This window comes from Vigna umbellata, chromosome 3 (genome assembly GCF_029865625.1).
Source record: "Vigna umbellata cultivar VRB3 chromosome 3, Vumbellata_1.0, whole genome shotgun sequence".
Lineage (NCBI taxonomy): Eukaryota > Viridiplantae > Streptophyta > Magnoliopsida > Fabales > Fabaceae > Vigna > Vigna umbellata.
The window spans coordinates 2,673,094-2,693,941 of record NC_142167.1 but is presented as its reverse complement, the minus strand read 5'-3'; the positions used below and the strand labels follow the sequence as shown (position 1 = coordinate 2,693,941).

At 32.9% G+C, this 20,848-nt stretch overlaps 2 protein-coding genes across 3 annotated transcripts; one reads left to right on the top strand and one right to left on the bottom strand.

Annotated features, from left to right (window-relative positions):
- Positions 1-114: 114 nt before the first annotated feature.
- On the bottom strand, positions 115-4,712 carry LOC124823018 (2-oxoglutarate (2OG) and Fe(II)-dependent oxygenase superfamily protein). Of its 2 annotated transcripts, none has more exons than XM_047295136.2 (4): positions 4,522-4,712; positions 2,940-4,011; positions 1,492-1,856; positions 115-695 (listed from the first exon to the last, which is right to left on the bottom strand). In XM_047295136.2, exons 2-4 carry the CDS (start codon positions 3,979-3,981, stop codon positions 594-596), a joined length of 1,509 nt encoding a protein of 502 aa, XP_047151092.2. In that variant the 5' UTR covers positions 3,982-4,011; positions 4,522-4,712; the 3' UTR covers positions 115-593. The 2 variants fall into 2 exon arrangements, with proteins under 2 accessions (XP_047151092.2, XP_047151093.2); XM_047295137.2 differs by having other exon boundaries at positions 508-695; positions 1,520-1,856; positions 4,522-4,711.
- Positions 4,713-10,966: 6,254 nt separating this feature from the next.
- On the top strand, positions 10,967-15,954 carry SR45 (arginine/serine-rich 45). The gene is made up of 12 exons (XM_088110665.1): positions 10,967-11,280; positions 11,696-11,776; positions 12,242-12,330; positions 12,983-13,029; positions 13,111-13,191; positions 13,284-13,449; positions 13,542-13,767; positions 13,844-13,915; positions 14,012-14,131; positions 14,576-14,639; positions 14,721-14,755; positions 15,645-15,954. The coding sequence occupies exons 1-12, from the start codon at positions 11,072-11,074 to the stop codon at positions 15,712-15,714; spliced, it is 1,260 nt and encodes a 419-aa protein (XP_087966791.1). The 5' UTR covers positions 10,967-11,071; the 3' UTR covers positions 15,715-15,954.
- Positions 15,955-20,848: the final 4,894 nt, after the last annotated feature.

The window sequence follows — 20,848 nt, the reverse complement described above, 5'->3', positions numbered from 1 at the left end:
AAATGGTATATATGTCAGATATTATGCACTTTTGAGGATTTGATAACTATTTTATCTTAACAAATTATTTACCTTTTGTATTTTCTAAATCATATTATTTTCATACACTCCATGAGAGATAATGCCTCTTGATATGCACAGCCTCTAATTTCACAATAATAATTGTGCAAAATAAGTAACCAGGTCAAGCTATAGCTGAACATAGCACAATGACAAAATACAGCTCCACAACGAAAAGAAAAGGCTACAGTGCTATCTCATATTTGCACTTCCTGGTAGCATGAGATAACTCAAGGACAGAAAGTTACGCCTTAACTTGTTGCGATTTGATAGCCATTGCATTCCTCCAGGTTAAAATAGTTCTATTGACCTGTAAACTGTATTCTTCATTTTATATATGGTTGATCGATGGTGGCCAGCAACACCTCCATCGGCTTTAGTCTACCCTTCATTTTGATTGGATTGGCGTCTAATAATCCAAAGAGTCTAAGAAATGTACAACAAACATCTATGAAATTCAAAACAGCACGTTTCCTTCATTCAACTGTTTCAAAAGTTGCATATATAGACAGCAGGCATAAAACTCTAAAAACCTAGCTACGAATAGGTTCAGAGCCCTCTTGAGAACTATATAGGCCTATCTTCACAACCTGGTCATATGTTGCCCATATGTTGGAAATCAGGGGGACTGATTCCTGCAGACACCAAAATATAAACATATTAAACTTAATTTGTTAAATTAATCATAAATTAACATAGAGAGTGAACTCCGTAGATGCTAGAGGACCTATTACCTAAAACATATGAATCAGAATAGTACTACTCTACAAAATCGTAGAATCAAGGCAATGCATATCATTATATCTAAGTTACCCAACCACAACATTTTTTCTGGCTCTTCTCTCAACCACTGATCATTATATAACTAGATTTCAAGTGCTCATCATCAAGCTTCAGCTTCAGGTTTTTTTATTTTTTATTTATTTTTGACATTACATAGCCTACGTATTTTATGTCTTAAACATTGCTATGTAACATATGGCAATTTGGTTCACTCCAAGTCTAGTAACTAAGTACACAAAAAAGAATGTTTAGTGTAAAGGACCACAGCTCGCAGTCTTTCAACAAAAGGATATTTCAAAGGATCAGCAATTTCCATGGTTTTCAATATGTAATTTAAAGAGCTTAACATTCTTCATGTTGCTAATCATAGCATTGAACACGTTGATAGGGTAACGAGAAGACTTTGTCTATAAACTATAATTATGTAAATTAATCATTTATGTTCAACTTTCCTTAACCATTTTTTAGGCTTTAGATACACTACAACTATTTTATGTTCAACTTTCCTTAACCTTGATCATTTTATCACCATGAAAAAATTACCATATTTTAGGCTTTAGATACACTACAACTATTTTACCAGACAATTTTAGATGAAATGAAGAATATGAATAGTCATATGGACATGAAACTTGCAAAAGGAGTTACAGTTAAAGTTAGCCGAGTGTTGACTAGCCTGTCTGAGTTTAGATGGGCTTCTGTCCAACCAGGTTCATATGCTTCAAGAAAACCCAGCTTAGCTTTGTTAGGTAAATCATGGGGATGAACAAAAGGAACACCAAGAGGCCACCCTATCTCCATTCGTATATTTGCACATGGGCTGTCTACACTGTGAACGTGACTTTCACATTCCTTGAGATTACAGAACCGAAGCTTGATGCCTTTCTTATCTGCAATATCCTGGACCCTTTCTTTCAAAACTCTCTGCGCCTCAAGCCTTAACCTCTTGGAAGGTGGCAAAGGCTTGCTTTTGGGAGTTTGCTTCCTTCTCCTCATCAAAGTCTTCAAAGATCCTGTACCAGCATTTCATCGACCCAAGGACCTGCTGTTAAAAACTTTCCACTAAGGACTACTCTCAAAGTAGAATTGACACTAACTCAATCTCAATACAGTCATACTCATGAAACAGAAAAATTCTCAAGAAAAACTAAATACGGAAACTTTTGTTTAAATCTCAAACCATCAGGAAGCTGAAAAGCTACAGTTCTGCCAGAAAAATAATCTAAGTACAAACTTTATGAATTCTTGACCTTTTCCATACTAATAAGCAAATAAGCATTTTCCCAAAAGCTCAAAGTAGAATTGACACTGATTCAATCACAACAATACAGTCATACTCATGAAACGGAAAAATTCCCATGAAAAAGAAAAATTCTCATGAAACACCAAATACTGAAATTTCTGTTTATGCTTCAAAGAATCAGGATGCCAAAAAGGTACACTTCTGCCAGATAAATAATCTAAGTGCCAACTTAATGAATTATGGACTTTTTCCTTATTCTTAAGCAAATAAGCATTATCCCAAAAGCAAATGAACATGTTGCCAGCTCATCACCTAACTTGTGTCGGGAGCTGATACACAACAAAAGAAAGTAATGTCATATTTGAGAGGCTTGGTCATACTCAATGATATAAAGAAAATGAAGTTGTACCTTGTTAATTTTATTTTCCTATTTTCTCTCATAGATTAATATTCCTAAGAATCAGGCAATATTGGGATTTTCAATTAAAGGAAAATTGAGGAAACCAACATGCACTCGTGTGGTGTGTAAGATACCTACATTCTTCACATAAGAAAGAGGATAAATGTTCTGCACATTCTTCTAGCAGACAAATAATTTGCTGTGACATTCACTCCCCACCCCCCCAGGGAAAAGGAAAGCTTTAAAATTCATTATAGTTCCTTGAATGATTAGGAGAGAACAGAATATAACGTGTTTCCTCACAATCCCAGTTGATAATAGAAAAAGGAATGGTAACTTTTCTCCAAATTATTATCAGAACTCTTGAAAGCTTACAGATATCACTAATTAACCCAAGAATTATCCAAAATTAAGCATGTTCCTAAATGAAGTTCTGAAAAGTACATGACATACCATCATGAGTTGGTTGGAAATTGAAGCACTGGAAACTAGGCCGGTTAAAGAGATGATCTATTGGATGAGATCTTTGCATAAAATCATCCACTGGGACAGGAAGCTGGAACTGAGCTTCAATTCCAAAACCTGCCGCTCGCATTTCAGAACAGTCCAAGCTGGTCATTGATTTAGGCAAAAGCTTGAAGGCTAAAGAACATCGTCCATACATATTAGCCTCCACATTAATCTCGGTTTTGTGCAATGCAGGGTTTACATATCCTGCAGTTGCTTGATAAAGAGCAAGCCCTGGATAAACAACAGCTTCTTGAGGTCCCAGATCTCCATCCACAAGAATCCACCGGCCTTGAAAGTCTCTTACATGTAGACCTGCCCTGTCAGACTTGACAAGTGATAGCAAGCTTTTATCAACCTGGTGATCATGGTCAGGATACATAATCAATTGGCCATCCTCTTGAGCAGTTATATTATGATGCTGTGGCCCCTGAAATGATGGCCTTGCATGACAGCAAACAGACAAGACTGAAGATGAAATTTCCCTATTTCTCAGGGGAACATTATCCAGTATTTCTACAAATGGAGAGCTGCGCAAATTCAAATGGTAGCTAATTGCATCCAGAATATCCCTTGCTGCTTTTCCAAATAAGGCAAATGTGTCTGCCAAACCTGGCGGGGGTAACTCAATGGAATTATTAGGTTCTGAAGGAGTCAATCCGGGTCTATAGTCATAAGTTTCTTGCCACAAATGAGGATCTGCGTAATAACCAGATGTTTTGCACCACTCACGAGATTCACTATTATGGATTATATCTTCAGGTGGGTATGTTCCCCTTTGATGAAAATAAAGGCGAGCAGATTCTAAACCAGATCTCAGAAGGGCACCTTCACTTGCCGGAAACTGGATGATGACTGCAGAAAACTGAGCCAGAGATTGTGACAAAATTGAAACGGATATTTTATAAGAATCAGACGGTAAACCGTCAGAAGGGACTAAATCAGTAAGCTTCACACGACCCAAAGTTTGCAGGCCACTGCCTGCCATGAAATGCCTTACTCTGCCTGCTACCTTAATCTAGACAGGAAGAACCAAGCAAACTGTCAGCATAGAAAAAAAAAATTGATAAATTCATGTGCAATCTGGAAATTTAATCTTGAGTAAAACAACAGCACAAAAAAATTTATGATCAAGGGAAATTAAGGATAAAATGGGAGCCAAACTCGGTTTTGTGCAATGCAAATAACAATGCAAACAGACAACAGTAAATTGAGTTCACATAAAGGCAAATAACAATAGCAGGTTCAAAGCTCTAGCTGGGACCCGAATTACCAACTCTTCTACTTCACTAACAATACAGGAGACACTAATATGATCATACCCACACTGCATAAGCATAAGAACTTGACTATATCAAAAATAGCCCAATGAATATTTGAAATTGAATCAATTTCAGTAAAATTGGAGATTAATGAGGCTCTTATACATTGACCAAAAACAAAATTAAAGCTTCAAGATATTGAATAAAATAATGTCAGAAGAAAGTAAAAGCTTTATTGTATAATTATGTGATGACCCAAATGTTACCTCGCTGTGTCTTCCTTCTTTACCATTCTGCAAATATTCAACTTGTTCAGTTTCGGAAGCAGTAATCGCGCACAGAAAGCCCAATTTGGGAATGAATGTTCTTCGAACGAAGCTTCAAAATGGAAAACCTAAACAGAAATTGCAGGAAAAACTGAAACATAGAGAGAGAAAGAGACACGGTGGCACTGGCGGATGAGGAAATGGATTGGGCCGAAATATTGTTCCAAAGTCCAGATTTATGTATTGGGCTATTCCTATGTGGATCAGAGGGTGTTTCTCCAGAATTTTCAAGGTTTCTATGCACCTCCAAAATATTTAAAGTACCTTAAAAAAAATTTCTTCTATAATTACTTTCATTCATCTACCATCAACTTTTTCTTTAATCAAATTTTAAAATCAGATTAAAAATTTAACAGATCTTTAAAATTCAGTTAAAAAAATGAAATTAACATAAAAACTAATTGAATTTCAAAATATATGATGAAAAAAAGTCAGCAGATTTCGAAATCAAATTAAAAAATATTATAAATTTCATAACACTCCTAATAAATTTCCAAATCCAATTAACATATTCCATTTTTTTAATTTTTAATTTTTATTTTTTACATTTTTTTGTTTTTAATGTTTTTAAATGTCTTTTTATTGTTTTAATTTAATAAAATATATTTTAAAATATTAACTTATATTAAATTATATAACAATATTAAATTAAATTAAATATTTATTAAACTTTAAATTAAAAAACAAATTTTTAAAAATAACTTAAACGGATTTCTAGATCCATTTAACATATTCTTTTAAATTTTATTTTTTTAATTTAAAATTTAATAGATATTTAGTATAATTTAATATATGTTAAAATTTTAATATTTTAAAATATAATTTATTAAACTAAAATATTAAAAGACATTTAAAAAAATAAAAATAAAAAGTGAAAATATTAAAAATAAAAAGGTTAAAATAGTGAAATAATGTTAATTTTAATTCAAAAATTTGAGGTGTTATCGAGTTTCAAAATCGGTTGAAGATCTCGACAAATTTTAAAATTTATTTTAGACTTTGTCGACGAAGGTATTCTTTTAATGAATTTTGAAATTTAATTAAGGATTAAACATATTTTAAAATTTGTCAAACCTTTGAACAAATTTTAAAAATTTATCAAACATTTAAATGAATTTTAAAATTTGTTAAAGAACTTAACAAATTTTGAAATTCGTTTAAGGGTTTAATGATAGAGATCTTTTTTTAATGAATTTGTAAATTTCACTAAGGGTTAAACAAATTTTGAAATCCGTCAAACCTTTAAATAGATTTTGAAAATTTATCAAACCCTTAAATGGATTATCTGCTTAAGAACTCGATGGATTTGAAATTTGTTTAAGAGTTTAAAGAATTTTGATATAAATTTAATCTTTAACCAAATTCTAAAATTTGTCTAAGGTCTTAAATGAATTTCGAAAATTGTTGAGCTCTTAAACATATTTGGAAATACGATTAAAGTTTAACCAACCTTGTGCAACCTTCAAACTTTCAACTTTCTGATGGCAAATCTCCTGTCCATGATCAAGCACTTTCGAGAAGAGTGAAAGTCAACTCTACCTTGTGGACCACCTTTAGAGCAATCATGGAGCATAGCTTATAGTAAGTTGTTTAGGCCATTGTATTTAGCCATATAGTATAGATCTGTTTAAGGCTTGTATTAAGGCCTAATTAGTATAGTTTTTTTTAAGTTAGACATCCAAAATATGTGGAAAGTACATGTCATGTGTCATGCTTCCATTCGAGAGGATTTAGCTTTAGTAGTGACCACATGACACTCTAGGAATAAAAAAAATAGTGTTTTGTGAATTACCACATGTCCTTCCCTCATTGGAGAGGATTTGTGGACATTTTTGTCTACTCCGTAAAAGGTCTCATTTTCGGCCAATGAGTGCAAATGTGGGAGATCATGCATTTAGAGTTTTTAAGAGACACCCTTGCCTATATATAGAGATGTCTCCCCTCTTGTAATCATCTTGGAAGTTTATTAATGTTATGTTGCTCAAATTTGGCCATACATTTCCTAAATCAAGACTAAAGTAACCCTAGAGGTCCCTCTAGTCATCTTCCTCCTTGAGTTGGCATCACCTCTCTTGGAGTCACCAAACACTACACCATCACCCTCCATATCTCAATAGACTGTGAGCTTCTACACCATCCACACCTTAACTCATCATCATTGGACCATTTACCACCACATTTTTGCACCATCCATCCAAGGAAACACCCCTCCATTCACATCTCTTAGTTTTGGCCCAACTTAACATAAAGAAGTTATAATCACCTTCATAGGTGGAGTGGAATAAAAAATGCAGAAGAAGAAGTGTATGTGTCGTGGTGGGTGGGTGTGTGGTCAAAATGTAGAAGAACCTTTGAAGGTGCAAAAGGCTAGGGTTTGCAAAAGAAATGTGTATGTCATAGTGGGTGGGTGTGTGAGTTTATTAGGTCAAAGAAAAAGTTAAATTTTTTACCTAAGTTAAAAATATTTGGCTTAAATGCTTACTTCGCCGTTATGTTAAGAGGTGAATTTCTGTTTAGTACCCGGTTTTAAAAATGAAGACATTGAGTCCCTATGTTATGAAAAGTGTATGAATAAGGTCATGTCCGTTAAGTTGATAACAACGGCGTTAAGTCCATGCTGATGTGGACGTACTTTTTCTCTTCTCTCTTCTGTTGTCCAGCTTTTTTCTCTCTCTTGTTCAGCTTTTTCTTTGATGATTTGTTGAACTTGTTCTTTCTTTGTGGACCTTATTCATATATTTTTCATAACATAGAGACCCAATGTCTTCATTTTTAAAACTGGGTACTAAATAAAAATTCACCTCTTAACATGGGGACAAAGTAAGCATTTAAGTCAAAATATTTTTAACCAAGGTTAATTTTGGTATTTTTTTTGAAAAGTTGAAGGTGCAAGGAGAACCTTTGAAAGTACAGGGATAAACACTCTGGATCTGAAATATACCAATTTTCCTAATCTAGATTATAAAAAAAGAGTTTTTTACAATAATTACTTGTGTGTTTTATTTAGACGATAAATTATAAAAGAAAAATTATATTTTTATAGAATTTAAAATATATTGTTTAGGAGATGAATGCAAAAATAAATTAAAATATAAAAAAATTGTAAAAGTATTTTGATTATTAAAATGGTTAACCATTAAAATTCAAGAATAATTTTTCTTAAAGATGTTGTAACAAAAACCAAGTAAAAGTTAACATTTATAGAACCCAACATTTACATCCGAAAGTAAACCAATACATAGTTGTTTAATTATGTTTCAATAGAATACAACTTGTATTAAAATCCATGATTTTTTTCTCATCTTTTGAACCTCTACTCAACATCCGTAATACATGCATATGCTCTTATATAACACAAATGTATCATCGCCACACACAAACACAAACAAGCATGAGTGAGCTAAAAGTATAAACAACCAATTACTAATACAATAGTAATATCACAATCATTAAGTCCTTACCACACTCCTACCACAACAAATAAAATTACACAGTAAGGCTAGGACAAGCAATACAATAACAAACCCTACATTCCCTTAAAAGGCATCATGATCATCATTTAACTCTACTCAACCTATTCACTAAATGCAACTCATGTCAGTACCCATCATCGCTATAAACGTATGTCATCTTCTATACTTCATCCCACCCTTCTGATTATCAAAAACAAGACAATTTGAGTGGTCTTCCACCGCAACATTGGACTTATCTCCCCGGCTCCTAAAATTGTTCACATCAACCATAAACTCAACATCAGCCAAAACCCTACGGGCAAGATATTCACCCCTTTCTACCCCCTCGTAAGAGGAAAGGGCAACACTAAGAAATTAGTCCTTTCTACCGTCCCTCATGGACAAAGAGACTCATCTCTTCCACCATTTCTTAATGACGAAGAGATCCACCTTTTTATCCCATAGCAAGAGAAAAGGTACCTTTCTACCCCCTCGAAAGAAGGTACAATCCCGGATTAACGAAGTATAACTTGAAGACATACTCAAACCATAACCATCTACTACCTTTTCTACCTTCTCGAAAGAGGAAAGGTATAACCTCGTGAGTCTCTCATTGAGTTCAAAATGATCGTGGGAACCATTACCACTCTTCTCATACCCCATCCTCTTTCCCTGTCTCGAACAGGCGCAAAAAGCCTTTTCTATTGTATCGCCCAAGCGAAAGAGAGCCCCTAACTTTAATTACCGCCAACCAAATCAAATCACTTTATACTCTTGACAACTCATAATTTGTTCACACACGATTATCTATTCTTTGTCCACTCCCAAAACCACTCCGATGACTACATATTTGAGAACAAATTTTCTTTGTTCTTGCTTTCAAGGGCCACAAACATATCATGCCTCAATTGTTGAAAATTGGTGTCTAAAGAGGAGGGGTAACAAGAATTAGGGTTGGGTTTTCTTCGGGACGAAGAAATAAAGGGTGGGCAGGGTTAAAAAGATGATAGGAGAATGAAATCAGAGTGGCCATGAAAGGATAAGAGATATTCAATCTGATACCATGATAATGCTTGACAAAATGCTCAAGAGAAGATATTTCATTATTATTGAAGAAAATAGAATAAATGTGTACAACGAAAGAAAACATGGGTTATATACAAAGCAAAACAAACATAAACGATTACAATAAGAAATACAAAAGAAGATATATATTATCTCTCTATCAAGAAGAAAGAGAGAAAACCTGATTGTACACAAATTGAAGAAGGCGTTTCAGGGACGACGACGTGGAAACGACAGTGGAAGGCCACGACGTCGATGCAATGTAGGGATGTTAACAAGTGAAAAGAAGAATAGAGGATATTATCAGAAAAGATAAGAACAACAATAAACTAAGAAAGAGAGAATTCATGAAGAGAGAATGCGTGAAATATAACGCGGTAAATTTCACCTATCATAGTAAATCATCGTAATTTTGTTTTTCACTAATAAGATTTTGTTGAGTATGTAGAATGATGATATCTTTCTTTTATATTGCTAAAACAAAATCCAATCTCTCACTTATCCTAAAAAAAATCCAATACCTCACTTATAGCTTTTACATGTATTAATCTACCCACTGTTCTTACGACATGATGTTATCCATTTTAGAATTTATTTTTCTCTTATCAATAAAAAAATTATTGATGTTAAAAGTAAGTAGTTGAAAATAAGCAATCTCTCATTTCTTTGTCTGAAATATAAATAAGATGACTTTATCATATTCATATGTATGTAGTTTTCTCAAAAGTATCAAAAGGTAAATAGAGTATTTTTTTTTTAAAGTAAAAGATTATATAGTAACTATCCGCTATTTATTAGGTTATTTGGTAAGGTGTAAAGATGAAGGAATATAAACTTTAATATTTAGAAAAGGAGAAATAGGATAAAAAATATATTAAAAATGATATTTATTTGCATGTTTAGACATCTCTTTGAACATTTCTTAACTTTAATTTTGTTTCCTATTCCTTTTCATTATTTTATCGAAAATTACTAACTTATATTAAAAATAATAATATTTAGGATAAAACTTATAGATAATATATACGATTTAAAATCCGAGTCTTATGGAAATATATTTATTTTAAAATTATAATTACTAAAAAATACAAACATATTTTGTTATTCTGGAAAATGCTCTAATTATATTAAAATATAAATAAAAAGCATAAAAAAAATAAAAAATCAGTAAAATTATTTAACTAAAATTATGTTATGTAAGAAAACCACATAAAATAAAATTTAATATCTGTCAATGATAAATTAACTTATTAAATAATATACTTTAAATATTTTCACAGTTTGAATTATATAAATAACATATTTTAAATAATTTGATTGCTTAAACCATAGAAATTTATAATTTTACCCTATTTATAATTGTACATATTTTATATAATTTTATAAAAAATATATAATATTAAAATACAATTTCCTTACTTAATATAATATTATAATTTTAATGATTTGAATTCTATAATTTTTAATGCAATATAAATCTATACGATTAATATAATTTATATAATATTAATTATTTTGTATAAATTTAGAATTTAATACAACATTATATTTTTAAAATTATATATAATTTTGTAATTTTCATAAAATTTATATAATTTTATAATAAAATATATTATTAATTATATTAATCTAATACTTATTTATAATTTTATGAAGCATTTTATTTATTTTAACTTATTTATAATTTTATGAAGCATTTTATTTATTTTAACTTATTTAATTGTTTTTTATATTCATTAAACCAGTTGCTTCGAGTAATAAAAAGGTAGTTTGCATAAAAATAAATCCGAAATTAAAATAATATATTCTAGAAAATCCATTGTCCAAGGCATATCATGTTGTAAAACACTCATTGTTCACTGTCTTACTCGTGCCCTTCTTATATTTCGTTTCTTTCTAGTTTTCATTCACACCTTAGCTAGTTTTGGAGAAGCTAGGGTTTATAGAGGGTTTCCTCCTTCCTCTCTGTAACAATGGCGAAACCTGGGCGAGGTCGTCGCTCTCCCTCCGGTTCAGTCTCCGGCTCTTCCTCTCGCTCCTCATCTCCCTCCTCTTCTCGTTCCTCTGGCTCGCACACTCGCTCCCGCTCCCGCTCTCCCTCGCGCTCCAGATCTTTCTCATCCTCCTCCTCTCCCTCCCGCAGCTCCCGCAGCCGCAGCCCTCCGCCCCAGAGGCGCAGAAGGTACGGTTGATTTCTTCCATCGGAGCGAGCGGCGAAAGAACTCAACATTCTTTAATTTGTGTCTGACGCATGCGCTGTTCTCTTAGCTGCTTACTGCTTATTAGATCTTAATTGTTATCTTTTATTCACCTGTGCTGTTGAATTTGTGTGCTGTGTGATTGAAAGATATGTGAAAATTGAGTTTAATGGAGTTTTGCGGTAATGTTTATTGTTCATTCTGTTTTCCTTTTTTGGGAGAGGATTAATGATGAATGTTTTAAATTATGGTCGATGCGTGTATGTGTGTATAATTCTTTATTTTTGCGGGGTTGTGGACCTTTTGTTAAGGGTCTCTTAGGTTTTCTTTTTTTCTATTTGTGTTTTATGAGTTGCGCTGTGATATAGTGTTACTGTTTTAATTTTTTTTGTACTACAGTCCCGCTGAAGCAGCAGCAGCAGCAGCTAGGCGTGGTCGGTCTCCTCCACCTCAGTCAAAGAGAGCTTCACCTCCCCCAAGGTATTTTTATCTTACTTGTTATAGTTATTGGATGTATTGCCAGTTATTATTTCAACGTATAATTTGAAGGCTAGTGCAATAGTGAATATTGATGAAGTTAGGATGTGTTCCTCGTTAAAGTTAACACCGTATAGCGAGTCGGCAAGGTGCAAATTAATTAGTATTCGGAAAACGAAGTTGACGAGTTTTAGCGAGTCGGCAAGGTGCAAATTAATTAGTATTCGGAAAACGAAGTTGACGAGTTTTATGTTGTCTCTGGCATTAGCACTCTAGTGTTCCTTTTGTCTATATACTTCAAATCATCGAAATGATAATATATTTAAACTTTGGTGTTTCACTTCATAATGTTAAATTCTATTGGGTTCTCTTGATGTGATTCTTCTAAAGTCAATCTGTTCACATCTTTATTCAGTTTTGTTAATTGAACTTCTTGCTTATGGACTTGTTTCCTGTGTTTGAACTCAGGAAACCTTCTCCTGTGCGGGAATCACTAGTTCTTCATGTGGAAAAGCTCAGCAGAAATGTCAATGAGAGTCATTTGAAGGAAATTTTCAGTATGTTTAATTTATTCTACCTTCTACTTTTATCCTAGATTTACATTTTGAATGCAATATGTTATTGGGTACTTATGGTTGCCAAATACTTGGGAAGAGAGTTATTAATTGACAATGCATATTTACTTATTTCTACTTTCTAGTTTTATCTTACATTTACATTGTGAGTGCAATATACTATTTGCGATAATCAAATACATGGGAAAAGATTTAATTGGCAATTCATGTTTGCTTATCTCTACCTTTTTCTTTTATGGTGTTTTTACATTGTGAATGCAATATGTTATAGGCTACTTATGTTTGCCAAGTACTTGGGAATAGCTATTATTGGGCAATGCACAGTTAGCTAATTGGTCAGATCCAATACGGGGATAGCATCTATGAATTAAGCCCAGTGCAACCTCTCTTTTTGTTTCATTTTTATTCATGTTCCTTCATTAAACCTTACTTTCAATCATCGAGACTTCAATATTTGTAATAATAATATTATCAACTGTTAAGGCAAATTGGCTTGATCTCTTATTGCATATGAGATATTTTAGTGACCTTATCAGTAATTCAAAGAAATCTTTAAGTAATCTTTATAACTTAAAGTGCTCATATCCACTTTTGTTGACCTTTTAGTGATCCAGCCTTGTGCATTATTTTTCAGGTAACTTTGGTGAGGTTGTAAGTGTGGAGTTGGCAATAGATCGAACTGTAAGTTTTATTTACTTTAGCAGCATAGTTATGACAATTTAGTGTGATATGGAATTTTCATTCCTTTCATCTCATTTCTAGGTCAATCTTCCAAAGGGATATGCATATGTGCAGTTCAAGACTAGAGAGGATGCTGAAAAAGCATTATTATACATGGATGGTGTAGGTTTCTGTGACTGGTGTGGAATGATTTCTGATCAAGCTTACTACTGGCTGTTACATTTGTAAATTGAAGCCTTCATTTTTTAATGCAGGCCCAAATAGATGGCAATGTCATCAAGGCAAGATTTACTTTACCTCCTAGACAGAAAGTTTCACCACCCCCAAAGGCTTCTGTTGCTGCTCCAAAGAGAGACACCCCCAGGACTGATAATGCTAGTGCAGATGTTGACAAGGATGGGCCAAAGCGTCAGAGAGAATGTATATATGTGATGTTTTGGACATTTTTTTGGTTTCTAATTATATTATTGGTCAATTTTTATATATACTGAACTTCAGTTTGTCAATTCCAGCACCTCGAAGAAAGCCTCCCTCACCACGGAGGAGATCTCCTGTACCTCGAAGAGCTGGATCTCCAAGACGACCAGATTCTCCTCGCCGCCGTGCAGATTCTCCTGTTCGTCGTCGATTAGACTCTCCTTATCGTCGTGGAGGAGATACCCCTCCTAGGAGGCGGCCTGTATCTCCTGGAAGAGGTCGTTCTCCATCTCCACCAAGACGCATTAGATCCCCTGCAAGGTTGGCTTTCAAAGTTACACACATACTTTGGGTAACTGTTTCTATAGGTCTACTCATTCATATATAACTGCTGTAGGGTCTCACCTAGAAGGATGCGTGGAAGCCCAGGGCGGCGACGTTCACCTCCTCCTCCTCCTCCTCGGCGCCGGTACCTTTCTTATAATTATTTCCCTCAATTATTAATTTGCATTTTTTGGTAGACTGCACATATTTTCCCTTAAAAAATGATATTTTTTTTCTCTAGATCACCACCACCTAGACGTGCTCGCAGTCCTCCTAGAAGGTCTCCAATTGGTCATAGACGCACTCGCTCTCCAATTCGTAGGTCAGCACGTTCACGGTCGAGGTCTTTCTCACCTCGCAGGTATTTTTCGTTCATGCTTTTATGTTTCAGTAGTCAGGTTGTTAAAATGAGCTAGTATACATTTCTGTTCCATGTATCATGCCTTAGATTTTGCAGTTTGTTTGCTTTTTTCGTTATTGGATGTTTATATTGAAGTAAAAGTTCATGAAATTCTTAAGGATAATGGAAAATATAATGCTTGGACTTGGTTTTTGTTATGAAGATCTTTTCAATAGATCATTCACGCTCTTGATGAAATTTAACTTGGCCCTTCTTAGACTTGTATTTGTTGAAAAATGTTATTTCACAGAATATTGTCAATGTTCTTCATATTCTTACAACTAACATCTGCTTGCAAAATAATACACGAGAAGTTTTATAAGTTTCTTAGTTACTTTTTTATTGCGTTTTTTGATGCAATTTGAAAAATATTTGAGCACTTTTTGAACTTTATTTCCTTGATAGAGGTAGGCCACCTGTAAGGCGTGGGAGGTCATCATCGTACTCAGATTCACCAAGTCCACGCAAGGTATGCTTTTTTCTTCTCGCTTATATGGTGTTATCTTTTACTTGGAATAGTCTCTGGCTTAGTCCTTCATAACTTTGGCAGGTTTCCAGGAGATCAAAGAGTCGCAGCCCAAGAAGGTAATTATATTATTTGATATAATGTTGTCTTGTTTAGTATCTTGATTCCTTGTCTCTGTCAGTAACATGTACTATTGGATTTTCTTGGGAAGATTCATGTATATTTTGTTCACTGCATGCTTGGTGTGTTTTTCTTCTTTTACCGGCGTCCAAATTTGTTCAATCATTTATGGGTTAAAGCAAGATTAAAATAATTGAATGATTTTCACTAGTGACCCTCTTACAATCATTTATGGGTTAAAGCAAGATAAAATAATTGAATGGTTTTCACTAGTGACCCTCTTAAAAATTGTGTAGCGAACGGTTTGTTTTTCAAAAAAGACGCATTGAAATATCATATAAATTAAACATCACCTACTCCATTGAAAGGCCAAAACTTATTGTGTAAAAGATAATATGGAAGCAGATTAACTGATATGGTTTGGATTCCTGTCAGACAATTGTTTTCTCCGTATTTAGGCCTTGATTTGCCTCCTTGCTTGTCATCAATGCTTCTTCCCCAATGGCATATGGATGCTATCTTAAGCAAACACTGAAAATATGCTTCACGTAAATAGAATTGACTACTAATCATTTCCGTAAATTTTATCAATTTCTCTTCCTCGGTCTGATATATTTTTTCAGCAATAAGATATATCGTCCTTGGTCTGATAATTAATTCGAGTGCACATGTCTCAATAGCAAACTGTTTGGATTGTGAAAATAGTTTGGTATTTGTAGATTTTCATTTAATGATATTGATAAGCACCGTCGGCTTTAAATAACTTGGAAACTGCTTAGGTGATTGGTGTGATGTTTTCTGTAATTTTTTGGTTGTTGTATTGAATTGTATCTTAGTAGTTCATTTCGGCCATTTGCTGATGGAAAAATGTTTACTAATAATGGGTAGGCCTTTGAGAGGAAGAGGCAGTAGCAATAGTAGCAGCAGCAGTTCACCACCACCAGCTCGCAAACCATAGATATTTCATGTACATCTGTTGTCTCTTCCTGTTGATGTGTATTTATCGAGATTCTGTAGTACCAGCCGAGTTCTAGCTTGATGTGATTGGGGATATGTTTACTTTTGTTGTCTATTAACGCATTTTTTATTATTAGCACTCAATTGTTTTGGAAACTAATCGTTCTGTTAATTTTCGTTTGGTTTGTTTCGTTGCTAAAAAATTGAATAACTCTGGAGATAATAGTTCTGTCTGCTTTAATCTGTTGGGATCTCTAGAAATTTGTTGGAATTCCTTGTAACTGAGTTTCTTTAGAAATTTGAGTATGCGAATAAAGTAGTAAATGTTCAATGTGATCTGGTTTCCTAGCATTAGCACGACATGCAAATATGGGGCAAGCTTGATACAAAAATTACGATTTAACGTCAGTTCCAACCGCGATGTATGTGTGAAGGTGAATTTTGAGAAAACAAGTAATAAAGCTAACAGATGTGTATTGCAATTTAAAGTTTGAAAAAGAAAAACAGATGTGTAGTGTAATTTCAAGTTTAGAAAAGAAAATTTAAGATTGGTAATATTTATACTTTTTGAAGGAAACCCGGCGTTAAATTTTAGTACTGTAAGTCGCCGATTGTGTTGAGTAATGTCAGTGTAATTGGATTAAAATTGAAAAGTGATAAGAGAGAAGGAAGAGATAAAGGAGAGAAAGAGAGAAGAGACGAAAGAAAGAGAGAAAGAGAGACGGAAGAGACAAAAGAGAGAGAGAAAAAGAGAAGAGAGGGAGTACAATTAACAATATATTGGCTAGAAGATAATACTTATCTCTATATTTGGGATTCAAAAAATTACCTTCACTTATCGCAACTAAATAATAGAATGATATTTGATACGCGTACAACAAATAACTTCCTTGTGAAGTCTTTCTCCATAGCAAGAAACAAAAGAAGGGAGGATAAGAGAAACAAAGAGATATAACCAGATAAGATCGCTGAATTTTACTATAGAAAGAGTATCTATACATGCAAAGCTCTAACAACTAGAAACTGAAATAGAAACCATAATAAGACAACATAAGTCAGCCCTAAAAGGGCTTACGACTGAAGATAGAAAAACTAGAGAAGGTAACAACAATGCTTGTGCAGGAAATAAAGATTTCATCACGCCCTCTCAACCTCAAGCTGGAAATACATATTCATCATTTTCAGTTTGGAACACATTCCTTTAAAGGCAGCAAAAGGAAGAAATTTGGTGAAGAAGTAATGGGAAGATATTTCATTAAACTAACATTGATTTTCTCAATCAAATAATAGTCGATTTTAATGTACTTTTTCATTTCATGGAGAATTTTATTAGAGGTAATTTGTATAGTTGATTGGTTATCATAACATGTAGTAGCAATGACACAATTAACTTTTGAATATAGTAAGGTTGTTTCTTTGATTTCCGGAATCTCCAAGATAGATAGAATATCATGTAATAAACCATCTTGTTTACGGACAACTAGCCTAATTTGAGTCATTAAAAACTTTTAGTTGAATAATGCTTTGATTGCTAAGAAAAAGGTAATTTCTCAAAGTTCCTTTCAAATATATTAAGATTATAAAACAACTTGTTGGTGATCACTGTAGGAGAAGAAATAAATTGACTAAGTTGGTTAACAACGTAGGAGATATTAGGACAAGTGTTAGTTGATAAACGAGTCATCTTGTGAGTCTTTTGTACATAGAAGAATCTTTGTTATTGAGTTCATCACCATTGTCAACAGAAAGATAAAAAGAATGAGCCATAAATATAGGTCTAGGAGTTCAAGCTAACATTCCACCTTGTCTGAGGAGGTCTAAAACATATTTTGTTACGTGTCATTTCAATGTAAAGAAATAAATAATGTCTCTAAGGTTTTTATCACATAATAGAAGATTTATTGCTTATTTTAGACAAGCCTTAAATGATTCTTCCTTGTCCAAATTTATATATGAGAAGGAATTTATGGTTTTGGTTCTTTCTATAGATCATATTTGTTGGGGCAAATTTTTTTGATGCATACAGATCAAAGAAATTTAAGGTACTTGTTGGAATAACGTATAACCACTCAAAATCAACAAAATTGGTTGGCCAAGCTTTTGGGCTACGAGTTTGAGATTGAATACATATCTAATGCCACTAACAAGGTGGTTGATGCATTGTCACGAAAATTGGAGGAACCAAAAGCTGCAGAATTAGAATTAAAGGACATTTCTAGGCTTTTTTGGGAATATTTTCAGGAGATAATGGCCGAAGTATGTTAAGACAAAATCATCTATGCGTATAAACGCTCTCATGTTTTGAAGTTTAATCAAATAATATTAAAACAGGATAATAACAAGAAAATAACTTAGGGTGGAAACACAAGACTTAAAATCTAAATCCCAAACACACAAAACCTACAAACAAAATCTCTAACATAGAAAAACTTAGGAAAACACTTAGGTTCTTAGAAAATCAAAAAATATTAGGTTAAAACACCTAGACGCATGACTAAACGATGTTGTGCCCAAAGCATCTAAGATAGTTGAAGTTAAATGTTTGATGCTTATCATACCTGAAAAAGGTATTCAACATAACTCTCGAAAGCAAAACAGTCGAGACAATGTCTCTGAGAAAACACCTTAAAAGACTTAAATTATCAAAATATTAAAAGAAAGTTTTAACAAGTTAAACACTACATGTCTAAAAATAGACAAAATCAAAAGAAGTGTTTACTTGACTAAATGATACCATGAGCTTAATCAATACCTCATCTAACGATGAAGTATCTATACTACGCTTAGTATAAGAGAAAAGAGCCCATTTGTAAAACGCTACCTAACGGTAGAAAATCAAAAACCACTTCGTTGTTCTGAGTAAACATTAAATGCTCAATGTTCAAAAATAACAAAAATGATAAGAAAAGACGTATCTACTGCATGCACAAATTACTCTATTCTTGCAGATAAGCTATTCTACATGCATTTACAAAGCTATAAATCATATATCAAAAAATGGATGTTAGAGACAATGGAGATATTCACCGAATGTTCTTCACTTGAAGTCATACCTAAAAAGATCGTACAACCTATTTCAAGAAAAGTTTTGAAAAGCATGCCTGCTTTGACAAGTTGATTTACCCAATGGTCGTTGTTCAAAGAAGAAAAAGAAAGCACGAGTATAAAGACTACAAACTCAGTCTAACGGACAAATATCCATGAAGCCTTTAAGTATAATAACTCTTGAAAGGAAAATAAAGAGGATAGCTTAAGAGGATAGTGAAGCAAAACTTACAACAAAATATTCATCCTGAGAAACAAAAGAAAAAGAGCTTAAGAAAAAGAATACATCTGAGCCAAAGAAAAGAGAAGAGAAGAAAAGAGAAAAAAAGAGAAAAAGAGAAAAGTAAATGCTATCACACTTCACTGTCATATTGCTTACTGTTGTAAGAGAAAAGAGAGAAACACCTTCGAGTGTTTAGATTTATTTGTATTGTAATCAAATCCTCTTTGCGAGAGATATAGTCTGAACTACTTGTTTACAACTGAACTCTGTCTGAGTTGAGGCATCTTGGTAAGGTTGCTAAGTACTAGGAGTGATTCAAATACTCAAAGAAAATATCGGCTAAGGTTGCTAAGTACCAGGAGTAGTGCGAATACTCAGAGGAAATGTCGACGGGGTTGCTGAATACCAGAAGTGGTGCAAATACTCAATGGAAATCTCGGCATGGTTGCTGAGTAGCAGGAGTGATGCTAATACTCATTTGTAATCGTGTGAAGATTATAATGGAATCCTCTACGGAGGAGACTAGACGTAGCTCAGTTTGAACGAAGCAATATAAAATCTCTTGAGCAATCAATTATGTCTTCTTTTGTCTAAACGATCCTCTTCTAAAAACCTGCAGTTGCACTTTAATTTCTAAACATAAGAATCTTCCAAGCTAAAATATTTATTGTTCATAAAGGAAGTTCTTACAAAATGTTGCAGTACATATTTTGAATAACACATCAAATATTGTTCATACATATTTATTAAGTCAAGCGTTTAAGCATTTAAAGCACATGACTCTGCTATTATTATTATCTAAGACAATAGTTTACATATCTCCAAAATCTGGTCATGATAGTCTTGCCTCAGTTCTGCCAAAGATCTTCCCAACAATGATCCTCTCTAGCCTAGCCCACCCTAATTATGCCACATCTGCAACAATAGCAACAACACAATGAAGAAGAAGAAAATGATTCGGATGACTATGTTGATTATTAGAACTTTATTAGTTTATAAACATTTACTTTAAAACTTTTATGCTTGTATTAATCACACCATAAACATGTTTCTATGCGTATTAATGTTATGGATTTGATTTTCAGTGAATTTTTTGCTTGGTTTTATGTCCAAGTTTGATTGTGGTGGAGTAGAAAATATTGTCCATTACACTTGTATCTGTTATCGTATTTATCGATAAATTGTATCGACCGTAGTGGTCGTCAGTATTTATCAACATATCTTAATCGTCAGTAATTACTGACAATTAATATCCATCGGTAGTTATCAACGGTTTAGATTAGTTAGTAAATATTTTCGACAATGTTTCTATCGAAAGATTTTTGTCCGTTAATAATCCATAAAAAACATTCATTAACGATATAATTTTGTTTAATGATGATAAATACTAATAATTGATAATTTCATTTTTTTTTGTAGTGTAATAAGAATTATAAGTCATTGATGAAATTGGTCATTGGATACGTTTAAAAGAAAATATTCACCTAAAATACAAATTCTAATTTACTATTAGACAAATTTTATCACATATTTATTATTAACAAAAAAATATGCGTCAATAATTAAAATTATGATATCCATTGATAAATTGTTATAAATTCAAGTTTATATATCAATAAATTATCTTCAACTATTCTAAGTAATTACAAAAATTGAAATATTTTTAATGTTATCTTTATCCTTTTTAAGAAAGAATTCATGCTTAAAAAAAATAACAACACACTTTTCATTTTTATTCGATATCATGTTATATTTAATAAACTTTACTTTTGATTTTGTGAATTCTAATAATTTTCAATATTATATACATTTAGCTCTTGAATTTACATTTACAAATTTACTAAATCCATAAATCAGTATTCGTATA

What these genes read in the sequence shown, in the direction of transcription:
- LOC124823018 (XM_047295136.2), bottom strand. Translation starts at nt 3,981, where the DNA reads ATGGCAGGCAGTGGCCTGCAAACTTTGGGTCGTGTGAAGCTTACTGAT. An exon ending in TTTCCAACCAACTCATGATG is followed by an intron (nt 1,857 to 2,939) that starts GTATGTCATGTA and finishes ATGCTGGTACAG; the next exon opens with GATCTTTGAAGACTTTGATG. An exon ending in ACACTCGGCTAACTTTAACT is followed by an intron (nt 696 to 1,491) that starts GTAACTCCTTTT and finishes TGGTGTCTGCAG; the next exon opens with GAATCAGTCCCCCTGATTTC.
- SR45 (XM_088110665.1), top strand. Translation starts at nt 11,072, where the DNA reads ATGGCGAAACCTGGGCGAGGTCGTCGCTCTCCCTCCGGTTCAGTCTCC. An exon ending in CCGCCCCAGAGGCGCAGAAG is followed by an intron (nt 11,281 to 11,695) that starts GTACGGTTGATT and finishes TTTGTACTACAG; the next exon opens with TCCCGCTGAAGCAGCAGCAG. An exon ending in TCATTTGAAGGAAATTTTCA is followed by an intron (nt 12,331 to 12,982) that starts GTATGTTTAATT and finishes ATTATTTTTCAG; the next exon opens with GTAACTTTGGTGAGGTTGTA.